Here is a 23617-nt window from a genome sequence, read left to right on the forward strand (position 1 = left end):
TGTTTCGCAACTATTTATCATTTTTATTAAGATAATTAATATCGGTCATAAAATAAATTATATCTGAGACACAATTCATATACATAAAAAAAAAACAAAATTGCCATAAACAATAAAATGGCGTCCGGTTTTTTGTGTGTGCGAAGATGAATTTATTGTTTTCATAGAATTGTGAATTAATCAATAATACAAAGATTTTTGTAGTTATTTGATATCTACATGATAAAATGAATTGTTTTTATATATTAGAAAGGCGTAAAAGTGTTACATTTACACGAATTAACTTGCGTGTCGATGTCGCTGGCTTTCGTGTGTAGCGTCGTTGTCTTGTGCCGCCTTTTACATTGAATAAAATAGATCAATTTAAAAGAATATCTGTTGGCCGATTGATTACACTCTACCTATTATGCTAACTTTACAAGTGAATTTATTGTAAAAAGTCGTTTTGTCGGCGTTTTGATTGATGAGTGCGTTGTGCGTTAGTAGTTGTGAAAGTGTACATACATGTTCGTAATGTTCAAACTGTCATGAGTGTTCATGTTTACCATCAAATAGTGGATTTGTGTTAGTGGGGTTTGTTTTTAGATGTAAATTTAGAAATTTTGTGGTGAAAATGTGTATGCCAACGCCGAGCAATGTCTCGGGCTTCGGTTACTCTTGGGGCTTCACTAGTTCGGCCGATCCAACCAAAGGTGAAGTGGAGACGCCCAGCAGTTTGAGTTACACCATAGGGAATAGTGTAAGTTTTACATTTCCTAAGCCTCAAAAAGCGTAACTTTTATGTAGCAATTAGACACTTCTTTTGTTCTATTCTGCATAGGTACCTAATTGTTCAAGTTGTCTGTTTAAGATTTCAAGAATCTAACTAGATTTTTAAATTAAGATTTTGAGTTCATAATATTTTTGTCACACACACAATCATTCTGCTTCTCACAAATATTCTAAAATAATACAAAATATTTATTCAACTCTTTATATAAATAATACATAACCTATAGAAAAATTATATACAAACTATTTTGCAGGTATCCCCAGAGACAACTTTGACTGTAATGTCACACAAAACCCCACAGGTTCAAGAGAAAGTGGGCAATGTAACAGTAGCAGCTGTTTCTAATGCCGCAGCGCAAGTCACCAGGGTGGTCACAACCGGGACTCCGGTGCAGGGCCGGCGAGCCATGTTTGTGTTTAACGACACACCTGTGCACACACTTGGTAGAGTTTCACAACAGAATCAAACTACTACTATACATAGTAAGCTCCTTCCATTTGATAATTTCAAATCAAATTCAGTGGTTTGAGATTTAAGTGTAGGTACTGCTGTATAAAATTAGCTTACATTTTGAAACCTGTTTTGCCAAGCTGATTGTTTTAGTTATATGTTAGAAACCAAATTAATATTGGTAAAAGTGTCTTTCAGTTTTCTAAAGATCAGATTTTATCTATTCTGTCAGAATTTCTTCTAAATATGTATTGACATTTTATGTAATTTGGAACAAGTAAAAATATTTTTGTCTATTGTCCCATTTGAACGCAGAGCTCCATGGGGGAAATTATGCAAATTTTTAAAAGCTTTTATTTAATTTAACTTGCAGGATATGTATGTTAAGTACAAATCCTGCAAGTTAAATTTGACCAATCACCAATTATTAAAAAAGTGTATGCTCCTAAATGTACACTCAATTGCACATCAACCTGCCAAATAGCCAACTATTACCATTAGATGAAGATCATGCAGGTTAACATGTCATGCGGTTGACTGTATCTTACTCAGTTTTCTTAAGCATATCTTTGTCTACAGTATATTTACAAGATATTGATCATACATTTTGTTTTTCAGCTGCAAATCTTGGAACCAAAACAATCATGACACCATTGGGTCCTCTTCAACTAACAGCAGAGGAATGCAATGAAATCCTAATGAAGCGGGCACTCCAGGCCCAGGGTATTTCAACACCGTCTGTTATAGATGCATCACAGTTGAACCACACATTACTGAATGGCACCATAAAAACTATCAATGAGGCGCCTCCGCAACAAACAGAAACTATACAGACTAATACAATACAACAACACCATCTGTTGCATACTAAACAGGAGCCAGGGACCGCCAATAACTCACCCAAGGTATTCTTTGAGTTACTTTTTTTTTGTACAGGGCATAAAAGTTTGTCATGTCCTGTGCATGTTTACATTATATACATACATTGATAAAATAAAACCAACAATATTTGTTTATGAGGAATTATTTATGGGAATTTTTGTATGTGACTTATTTTTGTTAGAAACTTGTTTTTATGGTGATACCCACCACTTGATTGGTTTTATACTGTATTATTTTATTACCTAAAATAAAATTACATTCATAATTTTATTTACTTTAATAATTACATACTTTTTCCACAGACTGTATATTCACAAGCAAATGAACTATTAAACACAACAGCTGTGTTGACACCAGTGGCCACAGCAGCCCCAAAAGAGAGGCCATATTCCTGTGACGAATGTGGGAAGTCTTTCCTGCTGAAACACCACCTTACTACTCATGCTAGAGTGCATACTGGTAAGACTGCTAATTATAATTAGTATATATATGCACAATTCCACATGGCTGTGGAAATTAAATAGGGACAAATGAAGGTGATTATGTAAAGTATGAATGATGCTATGTCACTGAACCTACCAGTTGAGATTTTAAGATCAAATTCATATTTCAGTGCATTAGTTATGATGTAGGCATTAACAGACTTGAAAAAAATGATAAAAAAAATTATTTATTGTTTAATAAAAAAGAAAAAATACTCATCATTTGAGCCAATAATATAAAACAATTATATACAAAGGATTAATACTATTCAAATACGCCTAACCGTTTGGTCGCGACACAAGATATTAGCCCTCTGTCCCATTTCCCTTTATGTATTTCTAATACATATTTCTCTTTCTTGTGTTTGTTTATTATAAAAACGTTACACACAACACTAATAGTTACTCAATATATATTGTGAGCCATGCTCAATTACTTTCTTACTTTACTAAACGTAAACAAAACATGACCCATAAATTATTCAACCTATGAGGTAAAGAATCAACATTACGCAGATGAGCAAGCGAGACGTTGATATGACGAAATGTGCCGCTATAAGCAAAAAGGGTCGTACACAATTTTTTTTCGAAATACGAAATAAAATCTACGCTAAATCTACTAATACGTTTTTCTTGTATCTAATAACAGCGTAAAAAAACTCGATTTTGATAAAGAAATGTTAGAAGCGCCCCTCTTGCTTGTGACGTCCATATAGTTTTCTCTGTCTAGTGAAAATGAGAAATTATAATAAATTCTATTTCCAGGGGAGAGGCCTCATGTGTGCGTCCACTGCGGCAAAGCGTTTGCAAGGAAGCACTGTCTGAACACACATCTGCTGTTGCATTCTGCCGACCGGCCGTACCGCTGTCATGAGTGCAAGATGGCGTTCACGCTCAAGCACCATCTTGTTACGCATTCACGGGTAAATATATTTGTATACATAAGTACTAATATTATAAATCAATTTTGAATAAAGTTATCAGTAAAAATCTGAGAAGTATACTTTTGACTATGCAAAAATTAATTTTGGATGCATCAGCTGAAAAAAATCTTCCCGTCTATTATTCAATAAATAAATGTGAAAGTCAAAATGCATGGATTGAAGTGATTTTTGTTTGAAGAGCTCGAGAGAGATATTGCCTACTTTTCCTGTGGATAGAGCCGCCGGCAACGACTAGTTAATTTATATTGTCATGTCACATGTCTGCATTTTAAATAAATTCTTAAAAAATATTTGTTAATGAAATACCGGCTATACATCGTCGGCGAACGCGTATGAACGTACATTGCGTAGTTTGTATGAAAGCTTTTATTTACCGCCAGGAATAACCATCAATGTACATCGAAATCGCTAAAATTTGGCGAATTGTTTGTCGATAGTGTAAAGCCACACGATGATTTAGTACTATGTGTGATATAGGTCCACAGCCGGGAGCGCCCGTTCGTGTGCGGCGAGTGCGGGCGAGGGTTCCCGCTGAAGCGCCACCTGGTGACGCACAGCAAATACCACGCGGGGGAGAGGCCCTACGTCTGCGGGGACTGCGGGGAGAGCTTCGCGCAGAAGGTGTGTAGTAAACATTGTGTTTATCCAGTTTCTTCGCCAGTCGTAACATTTTTGAATTCTTGGTATCACTTTTTCCCTTCTTCGGCGAGTTTACTGTTTTATTTATTATTATTTGGGGCTGTGACGTCACGAAGTCTGGGGTAGATTTAAATAAAATGTACTTTGATGTCTGCAAGCTTCGTCTATGACTTTACAACCGACTGCCTACCTAACAGTCGATTATCCTTGGATATTGTTATCATAACTGTCTGGCTGTGTCTTTTAGACCTTTCTTACACGACGTTATTGGCAGGAGATTAGAATCTCTTCCAGGTACGCTACGTGTCGCTCGTGAGTCGCCGGCATACATTTTCATTAGGCTTTGCACACGACGCATATTCTATCATCGCGTATCTTATCAGTGGAACTCTGCGCTAGTGTCGTGTGAGATCGGCCTAAGTCGTCTTGTGGGTGTTTCTCAGAGCGTTTCGACCGCTGCGGCTGCGCTGTCATTACCATTTGTACAAATTTTAACAAAGACAACAATTAGTGCTGTCTGCACCGTGGTAATGTCAATTTTATGAAATAATGATTTTGGAATAGATTCCTTCTTTATGAAAATTAACGTGTGTTAATGACAACGCGGCCGGAGTGGTCGTAACGCTCTGAGTACCACACTCGTACATGATGATGGACGTGTGACAACCCCAGGAGCACCTGGTGATGCACAGCCGCTTCCACGGGTCGCTGTCGCCGTTCGTGTGCGGCGACTGCGGACTCGCGTTCGCGCGCAAGTTCCAGCTCGTGAACCACGGCCGCGTGCACGGCCGCGTGCCGCACGCGTGCGTCGTCTGCGGCAAGGAGTTCCTGCAGAAGCGGACGCTGGTCGCGCACATGAAGTGAGTGTCTGCTGTACACAAATCTGGACTGCCATTGATCGCAATTTCCGGCACGTGAACCACGGCCGGAGAAAATTTATAAAAGATTTTTTTTCAATGATTATAAAAGATAGTAACATAGATTTTCATTACACAATCTCTTTGCTAAACTGTCTACATACATTTTATATTGGAAAATATGATATTTCCTAATTAAATCCTTTACTTAGTGTAGCATAATTTGTTAATATATTTTTTTTGCGTGCATATAGCCCCTTAATCGAATTTGTAAAACGTTTTCTACGTTTTCAGAATACACACAGGAGAGGGCGTGGTGGCGTGCATAGAATGCGGCGAGGCGTTCAAATCGAAAGAGGACCTGCAACACCACTGCAAGATAACCAGGCACTGTATCACCTCCTCCTCGCAGTCACAACAACAACAGCAACAACAACAACAGCAACAGCAACAACAGCAGCAGCAACAACAACAAGCTCAACAGCAGGCACAACAACAGGTAGGTTCATGCACGAATTTAAACAAAGTGGTGCCTTATTGCCATTTCATTAGCTTTTGTGGCGATACGCGGGGCTGAGGCAGACGGGTGGGGTACGCGGCTCCGCACCTTGCGGATCGGGAAACACTCTTTTAGTAACGCTTGCTCCTTTCATTGTGGCTGTGCTCAAGTTATGTATTATTTTCTTGTCCGTGGTTTCTTGACTAAATATATACCTGAGATGAGAGAGATTGGTAAATGACAATCATAAAGCGGTATGCTACAAGTTCTACTAGCGACCTGGCCCGGCTTCACACGGGGTCATTTATTATTTATATATGTAAAAACATACGGGAATAAATTGTCTAAATAACAGTGAAAACTGCATCAAAATCTTTTGCGTGGTTTAAAGGAAGAAAGCTTAAAAATAGACGGAAACAACAGATTTAGTTGTATACAATGTAGTAATAGTGATGACAATTAAAACATAACCCTCTCAAGGACAAGACGAAAATCGAATTGGTCTTAAAAAATTATGAGAATCTGTGAACACATGTTTAGAAGAACATATGTCGCAGTGCGTTAACTTTGATGCAGATTTCTTTGAGATCGAAGCAACTCCACCTGTTTGCCACCAGGGGGCGTGTTTCGATCCCGTAGAAAACTGCGTTATTTCTTCCTTTGTTATCGAGTGTGTTATTGATGACATTTGTGACAGATTTTATTCCAAGTCGCCGAAAGGTATCTGACATGATTTTTACGATTTCCGCCCGGGATGACAAGGTCAAAAAAGAAATATGTTTAATCAAACAATATCAAGTAACAAGATTCATAGACTGTGACAATGCAGCTGGATCATTATACGAAGATTTAAAGATAAAAACGACGGAAGTCCATATAAAAATTCACCATATTGTGGTGGAACTTCAAAAATCTACCATATTGTGGTCTATGAATACTACAATACTGAGTTTGTATACCAATATGACTCATATTGGTATAAAAACTCGTGTGGCATGATAGGGATTCGAACCTGGGACCTTTCGATTACAAGCGTATGTGAGCGCGTGTGTGTATACAAGTAACAAAGAGGATGCTGCCATTAACGACTCTGGCGCCCTACGCATAAGGTACATTTCACCTTGCGTGTTTATTTTTGCACCCTTTATAGCATAAGAATTTTCGCATTTGTATAAAGTTACTGATTCAAGTACAATGCTTGCCAAGAGATGTGGGATCTGGCGTGTCTATAATTAGCCTACGCAACGGAAAAATGGCCTTTTTAAATCGTCCACTGCGCAGACGCATTGTACTTGAAACAATGATTTGCAAGAGTGGTAATACATAATGTGATATGCGCAGGCGCAGCAACAGGCGCAGCAACAAGCCCAGCAACAAGCGCAGCAGCAGGCACAGCAACAGGTAATCTAATTAATTGTAACTAGCTGCGCCCCGGGGCTTCGCTCTCGTGGGAATTTCGGGATAAAAAGTACCCTATGTGTTATTCCAGGTTATATTCTTCCTGTGTGCCTTTCATAACGATCCTTCCAGTAGATTTTGCGTAAAAGAGTAACAAACCTACAGGCATTACATTCTTCCAAACTTTCGCATATATGTATACATATATTAAAACTGTAACTATGGGCTGTTAGTTCGCGCAAAACGTAAAAACTAATGGTTAAAATTTGATGTGGTTTTCACAGTTGTATAGCGGAAGGTGTAACTTAAAATCTGGTATGGGTTTAATCGCGATACGTTACTCAGAACCCAAGATATCGATATGTAAATTATGAGCGGGGGCGCACAAAATAAACGCTGAAGCTAAACGGCGTAGCTAACATTGCGTGATGTCCGTAGGCACAACAGCAGGCCCAACAGCAAGCCCAGCAACAGGCGCAGCAACAAGCGCAAGCGCAGCAACAACAACAACAGACTGTGATTAAACAGGACGACTTCAAACCGCAAATCGTTCAGGTAACCTTAGAAATAGAAACAAAATTTATATGGAGCATAAAGTACATTTTAAGTACATAGTCGTATTTCCTCATGGCTGAGGGTTGTGGTCGTTACGTGGGATGAAACACACACAACAATTTTCTAGGCACTATTAATAGAGTAGTTTACCGTTGCCTTCACAATTTCACACACAAGTTAATAATCAACCAGTGTGCAGGTTTCCTCACGATGTTTTCCTTCACTGAAAGCAAGTGGTGGACGATGTAAACTACTATACATGAGTCAAATTGGTATACAAACTCATGTGGCACGAGTACGTTTCGAACATGGGACCTTTCGGTTCACAGGTTCGTTTCATTTTATACATAACTAGATGTCGCCCGGGGCGAAGCACCGTGGGAATTTTGAGATAAAATATAAGCCTATAGCAATCTTGGATAATGTACCTTTCTAATGGTGAAATTATTTTTGAAATCTGTTCGGTAGTTTCGGAGATTGTCCGCCTCAAATATACAAACTCACAAACGCTTACCTTTTTATAATATTAGTATAGATGGTTTATTAATTCTGTGTTGTAGGTGATCGGCGCTGACGGACAAATAGTGTCAGAAGCGAAAACGTCTCCGCAGTATGTCTGTCCGGAGTGTGGCTCCTGCTTCAATACTAAGGTCAGTTTTGGTTTTATATAATACAAAATGTTCGGTATATGTAATTTGTTCTAGTAGGATTTTTATGTATTACTAGCTGCGCTTTGGGGCTTCGCTCCCGTGTGTTTTTCGGGATAAAAAGGTCTCATGTGTTATTTCAGGTTATATTCTACCCGTGTATTAAATTCCATAACAGTCCCTCCAGTAAATTTTGCGTGAAAGAGTAACAGACATACACACACACATATATCCTCACAATATTGGTAGATAATTTACATTTAATACGTATATTTTTATATCCATTTTTTTTCGATTGTGTGTTATTTTTTTTTGCCAACGTGGACTAACCTGTTACAATATTCTTATTTCGTCACTGATATTTAGTGTGTTGCTTGTTTTGACTTAAACGTAGGAAATAATGCAAAAAGCGGACATATCCGAGGAAGGGGTATGAGCGGTGGATTGATTGTACAGTAGTGTGGTGTGTTTGTGTGCACAGGAGGCGCTGTCGCTGCACGTGCGGCTGCACGCGGGCGACCGCACCTGCGTCACGGACCTGTGCGCGCTCACCGCCGCGCTGCAGCCGGGGCTGGTCACCGCTCACAGTATGTACTGCACTCTACACCTTCATGTGCTCTTGACTGTATCTACACTCAAATGTTTTATTGTAACCCAACATGTAAACAATCTTCACAGTACTTGATTTATATTGAATGTTGCTCAATATAAATCAAATTTGTTCACACCTAATATATTGTAATTCATATTGCTTCATTACATATTATAAAACAAAGTCCTCTGTCGCGTCTGTCTGTTCGCGATACACTCAAAAACTACTGCACAGTGTGGTTCCTGAGGATGGTTTAGGTGTAGTAATTTATTATGTTTTTACCTGAGCGAAGCCGGGACGGGCCGCTAGTAAATCATAAAAAGACATAACATTGTTTACATAATAAGACTTATAAGAAAACTCTTGGCATAAAAATATCCCTTAAAAATAATGTTCGTCTGTTTTTTTCACGACTTTGTCAATGAACAAGTTCCCTACTAATTACAAAATGAATTAATATGAGCATCTAAACATTCGTTGATTTTCATCATTTAGAAGTTTTTTTTTATTGTAATCAATAAAATAATTAAATTTAACACTTCCACAGCTATCCACTAAATATATTGTATAACAATGTTGTTATTGTATGTTATCAAAGAAGGCACACAAAAATCACGAAATAACATAATTTGCAAAAATATGTTGTGTTTATCACTTGTATTTATTTCAGATCAACCCATTCAAATAATATCGTCAAATCCCAACAACGTTGTACACACGCAAGTTATAGCCACGGTAGGTGAAACACTTATTTTCTCGTACTATTAATATCTAGAACATTCATTAAAATTCTCTTATTTAGTACTTTTCCATTTTCTCTCTGCTATTTATTTTTTTATAACTAATTATAAAAAAAAATAAAAAAATATTATACATAGTGAACAAATGTCTGCCTTTGCCGCTTCTCTTTAGTCCTGGCAAAATCGGCAAACCTATTAACTGCTGGTTTTAATGTCATTAAAGACACATAATAATGAATCCGTACTAATATTAAAGAGAAAAGATTTGTATTTTTGTTTTTTTTTTCTAATGAATAAAGTCAAAACTACTGAACTGATTTTGAGGAAATCTGGCACAAAGATAGACTTTCGTCTATCGTCTTCAAGATTGACATAGGCTACTTATTTATTATGGTTTTTTACCCGAACGAAGCCGGGGCGGGCCGCTGGTAATATAATATTCACAATGACATGTCCCAATTTTACATGGCGACCCCGCCAGTTAAAAAAGAGGGTGAAAATATTCATTCGGTGTCGGCGTTGCATTTATGTTGCAGGCGTCCATAGGCTGCGGTGACCACTTACCACCAGGTGGGCCGCAAGCCGGTCGACTCTAGTACTATATAAATTACAATCGAGTAATCGAGTAAATGGTTACATAAGCAGTGATGTTTGTTTGATTCAGAATCATATAGCACAACCGCGGCCTAAGATCCACTTTTGTGTGGACTGCGGGAAAGGGTTCGCGGCTAAACACGGCTTGCAGGCGCATCAAAGGAGGTGATTTATTGCTTTATTTTATACGACATTCGCAGGGAAACAATCATATTCTATGTTTGATGTGAAAGTGGAACACGAACGCGGATGGAAAATTTTAATAAAAACCATTCCACCTTGGGAGAAAAAAGTCTTCGTTCGAAAAAAGTTCTTTCATCTCTGGTCTTAAACGTTAAATAACAGATCTATTATTTATTTTTCTCTGTGTACATTGTGATATCTCTTCACATTTGATTTTGTCAAAATTACAATACACTGGTTCGTATGAAACCTCTGCAATCTTCCCGCTATTTCCAAAGCAAAAGTCATATTAATTAATTTCCTAGAAGGACAAAACAAACACAATCACATTTACAATTATTAGTTTAAATGTTGGCAAAATGATTTAAATGATTTATGTACACCACAATTTTATTATAAGTATATATTTTTACATTAAACTACAATATGGCATAATACAATAATGGAAAAGTTAATATAAAAATAAAAGAAATGAAACAAAGCTGATGTTGGCGCTAGTAAATTAAAATATTTCACAACTAGCTGCGTCCCGGGACTTCGCTCCCGTGACAATTTCGGGATAAATAGTGCCCTATGTGTTATTCCAGGTTATTTTCTACCCGTGTATCAAATTTCATAACAATCGGTCCAGTAGATAATGCGTGAATAGGTAACTAACAAACAAACTTACTTTCGCATTTATAATATTAGTCTGGATAGTCATTAGGTTGAGCCATGCTCAAGTAATGACTAGCCTAAGTATATTTAAATAGTAGAGCAATATTATAATATTGTAATTGTATAAATATTGTGAATACTTAACAATACTGATCCGCACACTGGGCTTGCACCCGCAGACACCCGGACGGCAGCTGCACGCTGCGCACGCACGTGTGCAATCAGTGCGGCAAGGCCTTCTTCCAGAAGAACCATCTCATGCTGCACCAGCGGCAGCACATGGACCTGCCGCCCAGGAATGTAAGTTTGTTATCTTGTCATTTATAAGCAACCTATGTATATAGCCCTACGTTATAGAATATATGATTTTTATTTGAATTTTTCGTATTTGTTTCAAATAGGTAGTCGAGTATCAGAAAGTATCGCGAGTAAACATAACCTGTGTGCGACTTCGCTATTTTGCATCTCACCATCGAGTCGATTCGCAGTGAAACGTAGTTAACCAATCAAAGCGCGCCATTGTGACGCAACAACAAACACACCACAATGGTTCACTGCGTCTCACTTCGAATCGATTCTGCCTCAGGATTTTGAAATCAATATTATTACTTATAGCGTTTGTTTACTATCAGAGAGACCTCTAGTTAGCAGTGTATTTAGTACTAAATATATTTTAAATTTGAAGAAACTAATTGATTGATTAATATTCAGGAAAGAAGAAAAAAGAGATGATAATAAGCTAACAATCGTGGCGTCGTGTATGAACTTGTGCATGAATACATAACAAATAGACTTGTGAAAAGCAGTTATTTTTTATATCTTACTTGTATAGTATATGTGAAACTCATTTTGAAGAAAATTGCAAACTTTGTTTTATTTTTGTAGATTTGGAATCGAATGTAAATAAAAAATAAATATATTATGACAAATCACACAAAGTAAGCCCCAAAGTAAGTTCTAGACTTGTGTTATGGGATACTAACTCAACGATACTATATTTTATAACATATACATATATAGATAAAGATCCAAGACCCGGGCCAATGTGAATGTCTATAAAGAGTAAAAAATCATAGATTTAGAAAAGTCTCCTAAAAATCAGGGTGCTGTGTGTGTGTAATCTACCAATCTATTTGGTATTCACATATCATGTCTGTCTTTGAAGAACCCTTTCTCTTGTTCATTAGAATACAAAGGGCCTTTTTTGTTTGTCAGATCTGTTCGTTCAGAGTTAGATTTATAATAATGAAATTACCTCCCCTGAATGTATGATGTAACTGTAACGACTTTTGTTTCTTCTATTCAAGCAAAGATCAAAGACGACATTTTTTTAATAATTAAAAGTTTTTATTTTTAATTTTATGGCTCCATCATTCGACAAAACGATGATTTTGCCAACGTCAAGGTTGAGATTGACAATATAATATGTTATAATAAAAGTTCTCGTCTACAAAAAAACATCCTGCAGTTATCGATGACATTGACATAATACTATATTGTCATTTATTTCCGGCCAGCGCATTTCCTTTTCTTCACACGTATAATAAATTGATATTCCTTTTTTAAAAACTACTTCATGAAGTTTTCGTAAATTCATGATTACCGAGTGTGGTCTATTTTAACACACGCTTTTTTCGTCTCAAAATAAATTTAATTTATTTAGAGCATTGTGAAGATCTTTCTAAGACTGGAATTAAGATTCTGGAATTTCACTCGCTTAAGATCAGAATCTCCAAGAGCTCTTTCATTTATTTGACAAACTGCGTGGGAGGAGAAGCAGCTGTGACACCCTATGCTTTTTTCGCGTCAGCTTTTAATAAATCATTAAAAAAATTAAATTCTGTAACCCAAAACTATATTTTTTTCAGTCACAAGCACAACAGCAAGCGAACCAACAAGCGCAACAACAGGCCCAACAAGCTGCGCAACAAGTCGTGCAACAAGTCCAGCAACAAGTTCAGCAAGTTCAACAAGTGCACCAAGTGCATCAGAACAGGTTGGAACTGCAGGACGACCAGCCCACGCATATACAACTGGTGAGATTCTCTCTCTCTCTCTCTCTTATGTGATAAATTCTTCTTCTTGAGTATGTTAATTGCTAACACTGATAAATTGATAGATAATTAATTTATTGATATCAAGACACATTTAAAAACGGGGTACAATGAAAACAAAAAACAGAAAAGTGAACATGTACGTGCAGTGATATCATGGGGTCTGAGCGCATTTCCAGTTATTTCCATAGCTTGCGTCGGAGCCTAGGGGTCGCTTTCTCACTTATTCAAGCGAAGTGCACACGTAATTGTACAATATAAGCGTCGAAGTAATAATATAAGTTAAATCTCCGTCTATTTCCCAGGTAACCAACAGATCGGGGCAAGTGATCGGCAACCAAATAGTGGTGGGCGGCGTGGGGTCAGTGGGGTCAGTGGGGTCAGTGGGCGGCGTGGGGCGGCGCGTGGTGGCGCCGCAGCTGCACATCATCCGCGACAAGGCGCTCGCCGCTCAGCTCGCGCACAACAAGAGGCACACCAACAGGTAACCGATGCTATACAATAAATAAATTAATACGGGATACGTGTACATTCAACGACACATCAATCTACCCAAATTCATTGCAACTCGCCGCTATTACCGCGCCATAGGGCTTCATTCAGGGTAACTTCATGTGCTGGACCGATTTTGATGAAATTTGGCACAGAAAAGAAAACTTCAGGAGTAACATAGGCAACTTTGAAAAAAATTATGGTTGTAGTGTGAGTAACCGAATTAATTTGGGACGGGACGCTAGTTATAGATAAAATATATATATGTATATAAGAAGAATTGCTACATATGTATGTATATAAGAAATTTCACTTGATTTATTTTTCTACAAATTCAAGTATAGTTGAGAACAAGATAAGTCTTATCTGCCCCGACTTTACTCGAAACGAATTACAAGTGATAATTATACATGGAGTATTTGTACTGTCTTTTTCCAGTGGCGAGCTCAAAGAAGTAACTCGGGGTCTAGTGCTAGGGACAGAGTTGGTGAAGTACGAGATCTCCATCCCACCGCCAACGTCAGTGGTGCAAGTCCAACAACTGGACTGAGTGAAGAGAGAGGGAGCTGAGGACTTCCAACAGTGCCACTGGGACCCCAGTGATGGACAAATTGCACAGTGATGTGGTGGAAATTAAGTGCTTGTGTGTGGGGCAGTGGCAGAGAGTCTCGGGGAAATGGAGCCAGAATAGGAGGATCGACTACCCAGAAATATACCAGAATACCTTAAGGCAAGAGATAATTGGTCGATCTAATCAAAAATGGCGGCTAACAGTTGCAGCGGAGTTGAAAACAGTCTGTCAACTGAAGCGCAGTAACACCCGGTGGCGAAGCACTATGGCGCCCTCTGTCCCACCAGGGGGCCTTATCACCATAGTCAATTCAAGTCATCAGAATGTGATTTTGTGGACAAATAATATTGTGAACAATCAAAGGACCACATTGAGTGGTTATAATGTGACACAGTAGCAAAAAGTACAATTTGTACTTTTGAATATCTGTAATGTAAGTGAAGTGAAACTTAAACCCTCTTATTCACAAATAATTTCAACCAGTAGTTGTATTTTTGTCTCTTTCTTTCAATTACTATAATATTGAAAAGGGACAAATGTGTTTAGATAAACTTGTTGAATTTTTTTCTGAGTAAGAAGGGAAGAACTTTTGTAAGATATGTGAGACCAGTGAAAAATGTCATTGTAACTATATTTGCACCCAATAAGGTTTTGGACGCCAATAAAATGTGTCTTTTGTACAGAAAACCTTAGAATAAGATTTTGAAATATAAATTCTTCTCGTCCAATGACTGATCAATGGTTTGATAGTGTGGATATGATTCCAGTGACAAGGTCAGTGTAATAAGGCATCGAACTTTGGTTTCGAATGTAAATAAAAACAGTTCTGTCAGTGAACTAAACAGATTACGTCAGCACTCATTGTATTGGCTATCAAATCTCTTCTTAAAACAATACTGTGGTATAAAACTGACATAACACAGTAGACTTGCATAGATTGTTGAAAATATTTTCTGACAGCCAGCCAAAAATTTCTTCAGGTTTTCAGTAAACATAGTTCTGATATAATATATAACCAACGAAAGTAGTGATTCATAACATGAATTTATTCTATTATAGACTTTGTCTTCCTTAGAATATGTAAATTGCACTGTTCTTGTTCAGTGTCTGTAAACAATGCAGTATTTATTTTATAATTTACAATGCAAGGTAATAGTGCTTTCTCATGACAGCAAAATTTGCTATGTATGACTCTGTTTGCGCGCACTGTGACTTCTTCGCGTGATAATTTTTAAGCGTTTATAGAACAGCGGGCATGTGCGAAAAATAGGCCGTCACAAAATCGTGTCATAAGAAAAATAATTCATTGTGCGCTCTTAGGCCTAGAAATGAATGATTACCGAATAATTTTGCTGCTAACATATGCTGTCATGGAATTATGTATAGATTCCACGCCCGGTGCGTAAATGCCATACTCGATATTACACGCATAGCGTGTTTTATGCCACAATGGCGCTCCGTTTTATTAATCCAAATATTCTTACTACTATTCCGCAGGCCATATCGAAAGTTTTGTATGGTTCCGAATGTAATAAAAAGAGAAGGCGCCTGACTTGGTTAGGACTTAAGCATTAATTAGCTAGTCATGGATTTAGTTATCATGATTAACATTATAGTTTTAAGTTGAAATGTCGAGGCATACTACTGTATTAGTGGCCCTGTCATCTTAACTTAGACGAGTTATACATTGGCAAGCTATACTTGGAAGTATTTTATACAGCCTTACATAAAATTAAATAAATTAAATGAACCATAATATTTATAAGTCTCAATTTTTGATGATTTTTAACGAATAGTTGACAGGCTTTTTTGATCGAAATATATCTAGTTGACATTTGGTGTATTATTCTACTAATGCGAAATTTACTTAATTTTTGATGGCAATAATGAAAATTAAGTGTTGTATTATACTTAATGGGAATGTTCTAAAATTTAGAACATATGGGGCGTTGTAAAAAGACAGAATACCACTTTTTCTTGTAAATTAGTTTAGTTGTTACTGTAGTTACTAGAATAGCAAACTTGTACATATCAACGTTTTATAACGGCGCCGATTTCGGTTTTGTAATTAAAATGTACAATCCCCCTGTATGTATCGCATTTAGTTTTTTTAAATGTATTTTTAACGGCCTCGTCGAATAAGATTCAGTTAAGTACACAAATATATTATTTTCGCTTTTCATGAGTAATGGCAGGTGATGTGTGCAATTCAAATTTGAAATAGAGATAATTATGTTAGATCTGAATTTTCAAGATTTTTATTTGTAAGCTATAATTTAAGATCAATTTGACAGCTTTTTAATTCGGTGGGTTTTGTGGCGTGCATGCTATAGAAAGCTTCAGTAAATAAAAAATAAACTAATTTAATATTTTTCTAATTTTTTTTATAGCACAGGAGAAATACACACTACCGCCACTATCATATTTTTCTCAGAAATCGATAAAAATATGGTGTCACTAGTGTGCGATCGGTACACTCTTAAATTATTTATAGTTTATGCATGCCTCAGAACTGAATAGGGGAATATTTCTGCAATGTTATCTCGCCAGGGTGCAGCACTATAATTAAACAGCGTATTTTGACATTGACAATGACAGTCTTCCAAAGCATGACAAATGTTATTGATTGTTCACCATGGCAACGGGTGTTTTGTATAGGTGCCGCCATCTGTACCGAGCTTTGTGTAATATTCCCAATTATATTGTTATTTGCATTCATGTGGTTAAAAAAGGAAGACTTCTGATTTTTTTTTGTGTATCTAGTCTGTGATAGGGATGTCTAATTCTATGCCTGTCTGGGTCCGGTGGTAAACATTGTCTAAGATTCAAATATTATGTAATGCCAACTACACATTGTCACAACCCTATCTATATCCCGTTTTTAGGTACTTAAAAAGGTAAACAAAAGTAAAACAGTCTTTTTATTGAAATATACACACTAAAGATCAAAATCATAGCACTTTACGCTTTTTACGAAAATTTATTTGATTTTTGTTATGAATTATTTGAAGTCTGTCAAGAAGACGAAGAAAACGGATTTGAAAAAGAATATTTATTTTGCCATTGCACTACCAAATAGAATGGTCAAGATTGGTTGATAAACATCCAGTGTTGCCGGCCGACAGGAGACAACGCCCATATTTATTTTCATTTTCTTGACAGACTGTAATGTGCGAATATTTTAAATTGAAAGTGTGAATTTCAATATAAAAGACATGTCAAGATCGTGTACATTTACTTAATACGTAAACTAACGGGTCCTGGCCTAAATTATTTAAATTCTAGATTAGTCCAATTACTCAAATATCTTTTCAAAATTCCTAAATGATGACAATAGAAAATATACATACATTGTGTAATTCTACTTGCATACTTCCGTAACCGTTATTAATTTGTTTAAGTCTTCCATTCGTCTAAACATTTTTAAACTAAAATTTATCATATCTGAAAGAAAGTAATCGAATAATCAACTTTTCTCTTACTATGGCTTTATTTTGTAGAGCCATCATATTGTGTAGTTCCTAAATCGTATTTTATGTTTTCAATATTTTTATGAGTCAAAAATCAAAGTATATATATTTTTTCTTATATGTAAAATGTCTTATTACTATTGAATTTGTTAAAAGAAAAAGTTGAATTACCATACAACTACGTCAATTTAAATTCTAAATGTGATTTCGAAGCAAATAGTGTTGTAAAAGAAACTGTCCATCGATGTGTAGCGTTTTTTATAATCTGTGGTAGATGTCTTAGATGATGAACGATATATGTCACTGGAAAATGTGCCGTGTTCTCATTGCCTTAAGTTTGAATTTGTATTAAATAGACATACAAACTAATAGTACTGAATGACACCTAGCGCGCGCTTAAATATTGTATCATACTTTTTACTGACATAAACGTATACGTAAGTATTTAATTTAAAGAACATAGGTATTATGTTCCAGCATACATTTGAATATAATTTTTATAGTTTTCAAAGCTGTAACGAATTATTTGTGTGAAGTTTCCTTTGTGAATATAAAGTCCCTCATTCCGGATAGAATAGATAACCTTAAATGCTGTTAAAACTTGTTCTTGTTTTTTATGCTGGCGTCATTAAATTTTATACATCCTTTTATTGCGGAAATAACATTTCAACAAACTTCCTCGAGTTTTAGAATGGTGTTTTATTCGACGTTTAGTTGGCGAACATGAATGACACACGCGGTAATTGATTATCATTACATGCTTACGTCTTCATTAACTTTACTAATTAAATTGACTTTAAGGCACACAGACTGCGTATCGCGTGCGCTTTTTTCTATATGATTGTGGCCAGCTGCGTAGACGCCTGCGTCATAATTCCATACAAAAACCGGCTAGCTGGCATCGTCCTTTATATTCGTCAACTATAAACTCTATTCATAAATAATTTATTTATTAATATTGCCACTTAGCAATATTATCACGGATAGCAGATTATTAATTTATTGGCGTTTTACCGGAGTAAGAAACAAGAATATCGTTTCTCAGCATAATAAAATTTCCATGTAGGCAGTATTAGTTGGATTTCCCTGAATATCCTGTTCGGGCGTCCATTTTTAATGTTATCTTGTGACTTATGTTGGATCTTGACAAGTTGTTTGCCATTTACTTACATGTAAATATATATAGTTTATCTATAATTTTTTTTATATTAAATGAAAATATACATGCTATAATCAGTTTTTGTGTTATTTTGTATAAAACATTCTTAAATACAACCAAATCATGAAGGAGTACCAGCTATCATCATATCAGTTTATCATAAATTTTACCATTATTATTTGAATAACACAAAAAACATTGTGACGAATTAAGACCCTCATCCGTTTTTTAAAGTCGCTTATAAAAGGGCTTCTAGAATGAAAGAAAAGTGTGCTACGACATTTTAAATTGGGATCAAGTATCAAAGATTTGTTCAGAAAATCGTTCTGAGCGTGCGTGGTGACCGTAAGTTTCATAAAGTTTTCAGCGAGTCGAGAACGTTTTCGGGACCGCGTTGGCTATGAATTTATAACACCCGGGGGATCGGAGCGGGGCAGCCTTACATTTTAAAGTGGAGTTACGATGTTTTAATTTTGAATGACTTAAGATTTTGAGAAGTTATAGATTTAGTCTGTAGAATAATTCGTAATATATTTTTGAAAAATATTTGCTCGGTATCCTTAGTACCTATGATGTATATATTTCACATATAAAGAACAAATATATATAGTACATAATATAAGCGTATATTTCGATTATTTTGTGAAATAGTGAGATGCATTATGCAAATTTACAAATGTTGGTGTACTTAAGCTTCTTTATATTCTTCTTTGCATGTTACTTTTCAATTTGGAAGGCTTACTTAGACGTTTCAAGTGCAATATAAGCTTGGACTCACGGGGGATGAGCATATTCCATACGCCTTAACTGCATGTACTTTGCTTTTGAGTACGTACCTAGTATAAAATCTTTTCCTGTTCTAAATCTCTAATTAGAGGATATATCTGATTTCATTCTTGGTAGGGTGGGAATCGCACGTCAGAGTTAGTGTATGTCATGAAAATTGGACTGCTAATCTCCCAGGAATAAACCAATTCCGCGCGTCCTTCCAGAAAATCATTTGTGTTCTACGGGGGCGGTCTCCAGGGCGCGTTTATGAGCCACATACAATTTCGAGATATGAGCAACGAGTTAACCTAATCCTATTAGGATGATACTACAATGAGATCCTTGTCAAAATATTCTCGTAGGCAAAGATCGAGTTATATGACATCCGAAACATTTCATAGTACGAAAAAGCCATGTCGTGATCTCACATGAATCGGGTAACGTGAGTATGTAACCCTGAACAGGATTAGGACGGGAATATCGTTAATTAATATCTCCTTGTACCTAATTAGTGGAAATCCATAGTTTACTAAATTCCGCAGGCGTTGTAGAGATATACGTTATATTTTGGTATTTACATGGCATTTGTATCATAGGATAGGTAGGATTAAATACGAAATGTCCAGCTGTTTCAACAAAAAGTTTGACAATAGTGAGAGAACAGATCACTGCATAGTACTTACAAAACAAAGACGCCCGTCGCCTCTGTCTGTCTGTTTCTAAGCTTTCTTCTTTTAAATCACGCAACGGATTTTGATGCTGTGTGTTCACTGTAATAATATACCCGAAAGGTTTATACATACTATGAAATGACGCGGGCTTTGCATGTGGCAAAGCCCGCTCAAGTCGCTAGTTATAACTATAATATGCAAGAATTCGCCTCGAAAATGGTAAAAAAACTACTTACCTAGATTAAGTTCGGACAGACAGATGTCTACCTACATATATCAAAAAAATCCACATAATTTATATAGTGCAAGAGTTTCGCTTTGTTACAAGCGGTACAAGGACGAGTTGCACCGCTGGGAGTCGTTGGTAAAAGGTTCAGATGGAATCTGGCAGTTCCAGACCGCCCAATTTTAGGTTACGACTCAGGATAAAATGAAAAAGTCTAGACGGAGCCTTAGAATATGGCTAAAATATTCATTCTACATTTTAAGAACAAAGTAGATGCAGTGTAAATATAATTTATAAAAAAACTATACTTATTTTTATAGGCTCGTAGCTCCTGTCTCGAAATGTACCACGGTATATCGAATACTTAGGTGGGTGGTTCGCAGAGCGTTTCGGCCGCTGCGGCTGCGCGGTCATTACAATCCGTCAATTTTCTTGAGAAAGAAATCATTTCCAAAATCAATTAATAAAATTTACATTACTACGGTACAGAGTAAATTATGTAAAGTCATATAGTAAAAGTCATTCTTGTCTTTGTTAAAATTTGAAAAATTATAATGACAGCGCGACCGTAGCGGTCGAAACGCTCTGCGAATCATCCAGGTACGTATTCGTATTAGAAAGAGTATAACCAGTAACTTACACTTTCGTAACCATCACTTAAAACGACCTGTGCATACCTATTTAGGAAAGTACCTAAGTATTTATCGATTTTAGAGAAAGCGTTGCTACCGGTAACTCCTACCTACTTATATCAAATTAGGTTATTTTAGTTTTTGTGTGAGCTTCCCGACCAGCCGTCTCTACTTTTTGACTGTGTTTACGACGAAGAGAAGTGTTCATAACAGCACGAATACGATGTGATTGAAATCGAGATTTGATTCACAGATTGAAACTTCTTTGTTTCAATCTGTGAAAAACGCACTCTCGGGTCTGCTTGTGGTCGTTGACAAGGTTAAATTTTCGTAGACTTGGTTCGAAAGGAATAAATTTCCATACAAGATATTTGATATAAGTATCCGTCTTCTCGCATCTCCCATACCCACCTATGTATGACCTACTTAGTAGACTAACATCTGTTACTTATACCTATGAAATTCCTAGTTTTTTTTTGTTGGTTATAATTTTAAGCAAATTTTACGCAATTTGCTGGCTGCTGCGATGTTTTCCTACTAAGTATAAAAACACTGCGAAATTTATGTTAGTACATATATATTCTTAACTAGATGTTGCCCCGGGCTTCGCCCCCGTGGGAATTTTGAGATAAAATATAGCCTATAGCAATCTTGGATAATGTACCTTTCTAATGGTGAAAGAATTTTTGAAATCGGAGTATCGGAGATTACCTACCCGCCTCAAACGCACAAATTCACAAACTCAAAAAGCATTTTTGGCATCGATTTCAAAGTACCTAAACCATTGTCTGGAGATTTCAAAGGGTTGTCCATGCGAGACTTTTAATTAATTTACGCATCGACGGACATTTTGTATTACTTATTTGAAAAGAAGTTTAAAGCTATTAGCACAGATTACTAACTAGTAAGGTAAGTAGGTACTCAATTAGGCACACATATCATTATTTACATTTATTTTGATTATAATTTATTTTCGTGTGTTAATCCACCTAACTACTTACACTCATATCAATAAAAATGCAGGTTGTTTATCAACAAAACATATTTATATTACGTTTAGGCTGTGGGTTTAGGTAGGTTAATTAAACTAGTTTAATTTTTATTTGTTCTCTAAGTAAGTGATAATGTAGCTAGGTACTTTCTTAAAATACCTAACTTTGAGACGAAAAAGAAAATGGGTTTTTCAATAAAGGCCTCCCATAATCGTCCATAATGAAACAAGTTGACGCGGAAAAGAATTTCAATATTAATTGAGTTTCGTCGACTTCGTCCCGAGTTGCTGAGAGATAGCTTGTTCACTGGAGTCAGTGGAGAATTATTGAGGCCTCCAAAATTGAGTACTTGGGTACAGTCAACTGCACATCAACCTACCCAAATTCATTGCAAACTCGCCGATATTAGCGCAGCGTCAGATATCAGAAGCAGAGATTCATGCAGGGTATAATTTATTTGCTGTTGACTGTACCTATACAGGAATTGTAAGTTGTATTATGGTAGGCAGAGATGGTGGTGAAGTGCGGAATGTACTTCACTTCCCAGTATCGCATCGATTCGCAGTGAGATTCAGCGAACCAATCACGTTGCGGTGTGGTTGTCGTCGCGTCACAATGACGCACTATGATTAGTTAGCTGCATCTCACTTCGAATCAACTCGATACATTGCAATTCGCACTACACACACTTTTGTTTAATCAATCATAAGGGATCTAAATCTTAATTTAGGCTGGCTTCGCACCGTCACAGCCCCAAACGGCTATAGATAGACTTACCTGTTACCTACAGGTAAACTTCAAAAGTTACATCGCTTAATCTATTCTAGAGACTCCGTTTTTTCAGTGTTAAAAGTATCCCGCCTTCGATTTTCAACAAAAAGTAATGACTAGACATTATCTAAAACCCTGAAGACATGCAAATCACATTGGAAGCTGCCCGTCATTCATCCATTAACCCTCGTCCATACTGGTCGATTCGCCGGGCGAGTCATTGTGACAGGCCTGGGCTCTACGTAGGTACCTATTTAATATAGAATAATGTACTAAATTTCATAACAATCGGTCCAGTAGATTTTGGGTGAAAGAGTAACAAACATACACACGTCCTCACAAACTTTCGCATTTATAATATTAGTAGGATTCCAGCGACCAAAAAACATTTTTTTGTTCTGGGAGGGGCAGTAGTGGACAGCGGTGAGCTCTTCCTATTAGTTGGGTTGCATAGTTTCTTCCGCCTTGGTTAGACTCGTGTCGCCCGTCGACATATTATTAAATTTATTTCGAAGAGATTGTTCTCGTTTTAGTCCCGCGTGATTTAAAACTACATTTTAAGTTAGGTACCACTTAATTCATTTTGATACAAAATGTCTGTGAATTCACATTTTTCTAATGTAAACCGCAAAGCACAATTTTTGTGGTAAATAACGTCACAAGGATAGATGTCCCTTTACGCATTATGCCTTTGTCAGTCTGCTTTCTAAAAAGAACACATTAAGTTCAATAATGTAATACCTCTTTTCATACTACATGAAATTTTTGTTGAGGTTAAATTATTCAAGGAATTTTTAGAATTCAGAAGGCTTTGTGAAATTATATATATTACTATGTAGGTAGATGTGACATAGATAAAATTACATTATTAAACCACAAACTCCTGCAAGCAGCACGACTAACCTAACTTTACCTTATTC

At 36.5% G+C, this 23617-nt stretch overlaps 1 protein-coding gene across 2 annotated transcripts; it reads left to right on the forward strand.

Annotated features, from left to right (window-relative positions):
* The first annotated feature begins 113 nt into the window (after positions 1-113).
* LOC128674766 (zinc finger protein 605-like) lies at positions 114-18717 on the forward strand. Of its 2 annotated transcripts, none has more exons than XM_053753647.2 (18): positions 114-739; positions 1026-1254; positions 1841-2127; positions 2407-2563; positions 3352-3509; positions 4008-4151; positions 4842-5029; positions 5321-5525; positions 6867-6926; positions 7362-7478; positions 8039-8128; positions 8607-8712; positions 9388-9452; positions 10122-10216; positions 11071-11191; positions 12760-12927; positions 13251-13429; positions 13876-18717. In XM_053753647.2, exons 1-18 carry the CDS (start codon positions 614-616, stop codon positions 13985-13987), a joined length of 2607 nt encoding a protein of 868 aa, XP_053609622.1. In that variant the 5' UTR covers positions 114-613; the 3' UTR covers positions 13988-18717. The 2 variants fall into 2 exon arrangements, with proteins under 2 accessions (XP_053609622.1, XP_053609623.1); XM_053753648.2 differs by having other exon boundaries at positions 1026-1215.
* The last annotated feature ends 4900 nt before the right edge of the window (positions 18718-23617 follow it).

This window comes from Plodia interpunctella, chromosome 13 (genome assembly GCF_027563975.2).
Source record: "Plodia interpunctella isolate USDA-ARS_2022_Savannah chromosome 13, ilPloInte3.2, whole genome shotgun sequence".
NCBI classification, from domain to species: domain Eukaryota; kingdom Metazoa; phylum Arthropoda; class Insecta; order Lepidoptera; family Pyralidae; genus Plodia; species Plodia interpunctella.

What these genes read in the sequence shown, in the direction of transcription:
- LOC128674766 (XM_053753647.2), top strand. Translation starts at nt 614, where the DNA reads ATGTGTATGCCAACGCCGAGCAATGTCTCGGGCTTCGGTTACTCTTGG. An exon ending in CCGCCAATAACTCACCCAAG is followed by an intron (nt 2,128 to 2,406) that starts GTATTCTTTGAG and finishes CTTTTTCCACAG; the next exon opens with ACTGTATATTCACAAGCAAA. An exon ending in GGGAGAGCTTCGCGCAGAAG is followed by an intron (nt 4,152 to 4,841) that starts GTGTGTAGTAAA and finishes TGACAACCCCAG; the next exon opens with GAGCACCTGGTGATGCACAG.